This window comes from Ammospiza nelsoni, chromosome 2, assembly GCF_027579445.1.
Source record: "Ammospiza nelsoni isolate bAmmNel1 chromosome 2, bAmmNel1.pri, whole genome shotgun sequence".
In the NCBI taxonomy this organism is placed as follows: Eukaryota; Metazoa; Chordata; class Aves; order Passeriformes; family Passerellidae; genus Ammospiza; species Ammospiza nelsoni.
The window spans coordinates 104,703,284-104,709,283 of record NC_080634.1 but is presented as its reverse complement, the minus strand read 5'-3'; the positions used below and the strand labels follow the sequence as shown (position 1 = coordinate 104,709,283).

The following is a 6,000-nucleotide window of genomic DNA, read 5'->3' as shown; positions in this document are numbered from 1 at the left end:
TCAAGGCCTCCTCACACTTTTGAAAAGATCATGAAGATAGACTAAGTCTTCTTAGTTGAATCTCATCTATATGAAGTGACTGACTAAATTACACAATTGTCCTTTGTGTTCTGCTAGGAATTGAATCCAGGTGTCTTAAGAGACTCTCTTTGTCTATTAGCTATACAAATAAACAGTGTTGATTATTTTTTACTCCTTGGAGGTCTTTTCCCATATAAATTCAGATAGTACCTTCTGTATATTTTCCTGTGCATTAAATTCAAATTATACACCTCAGTGCTGTGGTCATAATACTTGAAACAGAATTTCACACTTTTGCACTGTATTTACAGTATTTACTGTTTCATATTCTATTCAGAAGATACTGCATCATAATTCCCACCTAATGCACTACTAGACCTTCTAGATGACTGTCAGATTGTGGGGTTTGTTGCCATAGTTTCCTTTCATTTTCTCCCCACTTTTATGTGTATTTTAAAAATGCAAGTTCAAGTTCCCAAATATTATCTTGATAGTAATATTAGTAAAATAATTTTGGTTTATACTTATTATTTTGGGGGGCATGACTATGGTGATTTACTAATTCTGCAATTAATTCTGCACTAATTGCAAAGAGTAAGTAGGTACTACTTCAAAGCTAAGCAAAGCATTAGATACAACCATCCATAAGCAAGCTTCCCTAATTTCTGTCACATATATATCAAGAGGCTGCCTGTAGGAAAAGACAGGTAAGTACTATTAAGCTGATGTCTCCCTTGCAATCGAGTGACATTTTAGTGAGGTATGTTAGAAACAAGAGGAAAAAAAATGGTGCAGCATGTGAAGCCCATCTAATTCATATGACAAGTTAATGGGATTTTATACAGCACTGTCATTTCAGTGCCATATGCTACCCTTTTCTACCAAACGTGATCAAATTTTCGGTTGCAATGCGTATAAAACATCCGTGTGGATGCAGCACAATTGCAAGCACTTATGCAAAGGTGACACCAACGCCCACAGCCCAGCCTGGTGACACACAGTTATTAGCAGTGACTGCAGTCAAGCAGAGCTAGCTGTGCCCAGAGGGAAAGAGGGTAAAGGGAGAGGTCTGCTGCCACAGGTGAAGGCACTGCCTTACTTTGGCCTGAGACAAAAGGAATGAAAAATAGGAGCCACTGTCTTGAGGCAAAATATCTTCAGCATCTTACCTCTTGCTGAGAGGATGATCCAACTCTGAGCTTAGCAGGATTTGAAAGTCAGAATCCCCTGCATCTCCCAGAGATTAACTGATATGTTTGTCTTCCCCGTGGAGACACTTTCCAGATGATTTTCTTGCCCTGAAGTCTGTTCTTGCATAGTAACTCCTACTAAAATCCTGATGCAGCTTTCTCTTTTATAAAATTTAAATGTGTGGTGTGATAATGCTGAAACCCCTGAACAAATGAAATGGCATACTTCTACCTACTCTCTGTACTTCAGTGTCTCAGAAAAGGTCAGATTCCTATTGTTTGCAGCCCTCTTACCTGCTAGTGCAGAAGACCTTTGCCCTTGTTTTATTGTGGATTTGTAAGATGCATACAGTGAAGGACAAAAGAGGATCTATGTAAAAAATGATAACCAAACTATGACCCCCCTTCCCTTCTAAAAAGAGTTTAAAATTCAAACAAGTAATTTAGAATATGTACCCATGGCAGGAAAGGACTAGACAACTATGAAAGGAAAAGAGATCATGGAGATTTTTAGTTAGAGGAAGGAAGTCTTTTATAAAAAGGGACTTGTTGAACTATGTGAAATGCAAGTTGAGGTTTGGTGTATTTTTCTTGTGATTGCCACCTTTCAGTTCTCAGGTTCTTCTCCCTAATGGCACATTTCAGATGTATGTACTGACTGTGCAGTTGATGCAGGTATAAATGCATGAGCTTTGATAAAGTCAAGTGAAATATCCCTGTGGGGGAACAGAAACTTGTATTTCCAGAGGAATGTAAGGTAACATTTTTTGAACATCATGAATTTTTACATTAACTCAGGGATATTTTTTAAAGTCCTGATTTTAAAGTCACCACATAATGCATGACTGCTGTAAAAGAATAGTTTTATGTTCAACATTCCAGCAGCCAGTCTGAGACTGAAGTGACCTGGTGCTGATCAGACTATGAAAAACTATTTCTTGCATTGTGCTTAATATCATAATGTCTGCATTGTTCTAAATTTCATATCATTAACCAGCCAGAGTGCTGCAACTTGACTACATTGGAGGGAAGCAGTCCCAGCTCCTCTTCAGCCTTTAATAGGGTGGGTGGGTGGGTGGGTGGGCTGGTTGGTTGGTTGGTTGGTTGGTGGGGTTTTTTTGAGGACAACAGGAGGTAAAAAGGATATGGTAGGGTAAGTTTTGATGTGGATCTGTTCCCTGGTATAACTCACCACAAGACAGCACAAGCAATTGCACCCCTTCAAGAGACACCAATGCAAGGGCCAGACTGAACTGCAGTAAATGAGGGCACATCTGCTCCTCCTGGCTTCAGGTGATCATTCAACTGTGACCTTTTACTGCAGATATGGAAGTCTCTGTAGGACCAACTGAAGACTGGTTCATTATGAGCAACTGCCTATCCACTCCTTTGTTGCTCTTTGTAGATGGGTATTTATGCTTACATGAACGTGAAGGGGGATCAAAACTGCTACCAAGCAGAAACAGAAGCAGCCTGTGTTCATCACAACAGTGTGTGCATGCACACATACAAACACACATACTCTTTTAATTGCTAGCACTCTCGCCATTTCTCCCACTCCAAAAAGCCTTCCAAGTATTTAAAGAACGTTAACATAAAGGATGGAATAAATCATGTGACCTGTCAAAATCTAGAAATGGTCAGGGCAGTGGGGACTGTGGAAAACTAAGAGGCCTTCTCAGAGAGTTCTGGAAAGCTTGACTTTAACAGCAAGAAGTCTGACACCAGCGGTCACCCACCTTCAGTTGCTGGTCTCATGTTTCATGGATTCTTCAGCATCAGCCAAGGCATCTAATGTTGCAAAACGATGGGTGTTTATGACAGGGCTTAGCATTTTAGGAGAGCCATGCAACACCCCATAGGCTGTGGGTCTCAGTTTATATGTTTGCGTACCAGCTAACAGCTGAGAATAAAAAAGTAAGGGCCGTTTTCAGAACCTGTGGGGGGCTTTTTGACGGCTTTACCTTCATGTCTCTTGGCCTGGGGAAGTATGACTTTCCCGCTTCGAGGCAACGCCTACTCACGCAGTCCAACCACTACTTAAATGGTGCTGCCACAAAAACAAATCCCTACACCTTAATTCCTTTCCCTCTTTGCCTAATGATATTCTGCACAACACCACGTCTCACCCGCCTCTCGACTTCTCCCTCCGCGCTTGTTTGTGCAAACAAACTCTTCGTGTCTCCAATTGCCCTCAGCCCGGGGAGGGCCGCAGTCCCGGTTCCTGCAGCCCCTCTCCGTGGGCCCGCGCCCGCCCCAGCGGCAGCGCTGAAAGCTCAGCCCCTCACGGGCACGGAACGGCGACGGTCGGGGCCGCCGGGCGCAGGCGCGGGCGGGACCCGGCGGCCGCCATGTCGTGAGCGGAAGCCGAGCCGGGCCGGGGGAGGGCGGCAGCGCGGCCCCGCCCGGCAGCGGGGAGGGCGCGGGGGAGGGACGGGCGCACCGCGGCGGCAGCGGGCAGCAGTCGCCTCAGGAGCCGCCGCCGGAGCCAGCCGGGCTGTCCCGCGCCCTCCGCAGCGCTCGCTGCCTGCCTGGCCGCCCCCGCCGGGTAGCGGGAACGCGGAGCGCGGAGGCTGCGGGAGCCGGGCGGGGAAGATGCCCCTGGCGCAGTTGGCAGACCCTTGGCAGAAGATGGCTGTGGAGAGCACGGCCGAGAGCAGCACCGAGGTACGGGGCGGGCGGGGGGGTGCTGCGGGGAAAGTTGTGAGGAGAGGACGGGACCGGGACTCCCGGTGCTGCCGTCGCTCCGGGGATGGGCAGAATTTCCCCTAGCGAGGTTTCGGGGTGGGCAGCGGGCGGGGGCCGGGCGGCAGCGGCCCGGCGGGGGAGCGCGGCGAGCGCCGGCCCCTGCACGCCGCTTCCTCTCCGGAGCACTGACTCACGGCCGGCATCGGCCGGGACTCCCTCGCCCGCACCGGGCTCGGGGCGTGTTTCCCGGGACCGGGCTGCTCTCGGCGCACTCCCTCCCCTTCCGCCCCGTTCCCGGGAGGGAGTAACCTGCCTCCGCGGTGGCCGCCGGCTGGGCGCTTTTGTTCCAGCGCGGTGTCTGGTTACTGTCACGGCGAGTTTCCTTTCCCGGGGCGGCCCCGTCGCCTCCGCCGGCGGGGCTCGAGGTGGGCAGGAGGGCCAGGCCTGCCCTCGCCTTGCCCGGTGCCCTCGCCTTGCCGCCGCTCCCCGTGTGGGTCCCCGCCCGGTGCCGCTGCCCACTTATCTCGGCAGGATAGGGTTGCCGGCAGTTTCGCAAGAATTTGGGAAACCGCAGAGACGTGAAGGGTGTCGGAGCATGGGTGAAGCTTTGTGCTCGGCGGCGTTGCCGGGAAGAAGCCCGGGGTGCCGCGCAGTCTGGGTTTCCCGCTGTGGTAGCGGGGAGTGCTGTGTTGTGCCTGTCCTTGTTAGGCAGGACGCGTGTCAGCTTTCCTAGGCTGGAATAATGAGAGCGGCTGGAAATTCGAGTTACTTGATACCGAGGCCATAGAAGCTTTCAGCTATTTTAATGTTTTTTTCCTACTACTCTTGGTTTGGATCTATGTAAACACTGCACCTACACTGTCAGTTATGCTTGCTCCCTGAGTCCCTAGTAGCCCACAGTGCGTGTGCTACTTTGTGACCAGATTCCATCTGAAAAGAAAAAGCTGCTTTTGACAGTGCAGCTTCGACCTGAATCGGCTCCAGCTGATGCTCAGCCAGGCTGCTTCAAGTGATGCTGATGTGGAACGGTGTGGACCCAGGCCAGCTCACAACAATTAGTCGCAAGGTTAGGACTCTCCTTAGTGAGACGAGCATAGAGGGACCAATGCAGAGTTTTTGCAGTATCAGGATTTGTCCTTTTGATATTTGTCTTGTCATCCTTCTGCTGAAAGTCACTGTATCTCAAGGAGTCAGAGGAACCTACAGTTCAGATCTGACAGGCACATACATTTTTTTATTCTTGCCAGCTACTGTAGTTACTTTTAAATTCGTGCTAGTTATTCACTGACTTCTGGAGTAGTGATCTTACATGATTTTAAACTGGGAGTTACTACAATAGTAGTGTGATGCTTGAAGGTGGGGCAGAGGGTGGTAGGGGAAAACAGATTAATCATTTAGAGAAAAGTAACTGTTACTTTAGTCTTTGATGCTTACTGCATGCGGTCTAACTTCAATAATAGTGTATTTTCTAGATATGTAGAAAAATAGATTGTTAACTGCAATGTGTGTACTTCCATGATTTTACTTTGTTTTAGCATATTTAAGACATCATTTGTTTTTAAGTTGCTGTCCTAAACCTTTTGAAACAAGTGTATTTTATCACTTCCTTAAAAGTAATTAAACTTTTTTATTGACATGAGTGTACCATGTATAGTAGTTTATCACCAAAAAAATGCATAGGACCAATAATAAAACATGAAACAGCATGAATTGACAGGTTTGCACTCCAAGGCCCTAGCCTAGAATAAACAGTTTTTGAAAAGACCAGGCTGCACCTGCAAAAGCTCCTCAGATGACATTCAAAAGGAAAAAGTTACTTAGAAAGGTTGCTTATGTGAAATGACTATTAAAGAAAAGATATTTTAGTAAAAACAGATAAGTTTAATTCAAATACATAGACAAGTGACCTAAATACATAACTTGGATTTTTGATTTGCATGAGTTGTGTTTATCTGTAACATAGCAATATCCTAATTACAGACCCTATTCTGCAAGAGTATCCTTGGGCAAAAATGTTCTTACATTTGCCTGAAACTCATTGTGATTTCAGTCATAGTTTGATACTAATAATGTCTTAGCTGTGCTCAGTAAAGCATTTCTG

At 47.1% G+C, this 6,000-nt stretch overlaps 1 protein-coding gene across 3 annotated transcripts in view; it reads left to right on the top strand.

Moving 5' to 3' along the window:
- The first annotated feature begins 3,645 nt into the window (after positions 1 to 3,645).
- Positions 3,646 to 6,000, top strand: part of RPS6KA3 (ribosomal protein S6 kinase A3) — a 73,823-nt gene continuing 71,468 nt past the window's right edge. For 2 of the 3 annotated variants that reach the window (XM_059467116.1, XM_059467115.1), the window contains exon 1: positions 3,646 to 3,878. In XM_059467116.1, coding sequence (XP_059323099.1) covers positions 3,807 to 3,878 — 72 coding nt within the window. In that variant the 5' untranslated portion in view covers positions 3,646 to 3,806. Of the gene's footprint in view, positions 3,879 to 4,753; positions 4,966 to 6,000 lie in introns of those variants that run through there. The other variant, XM_059467117.1, reaches the window with a different exon arrangement.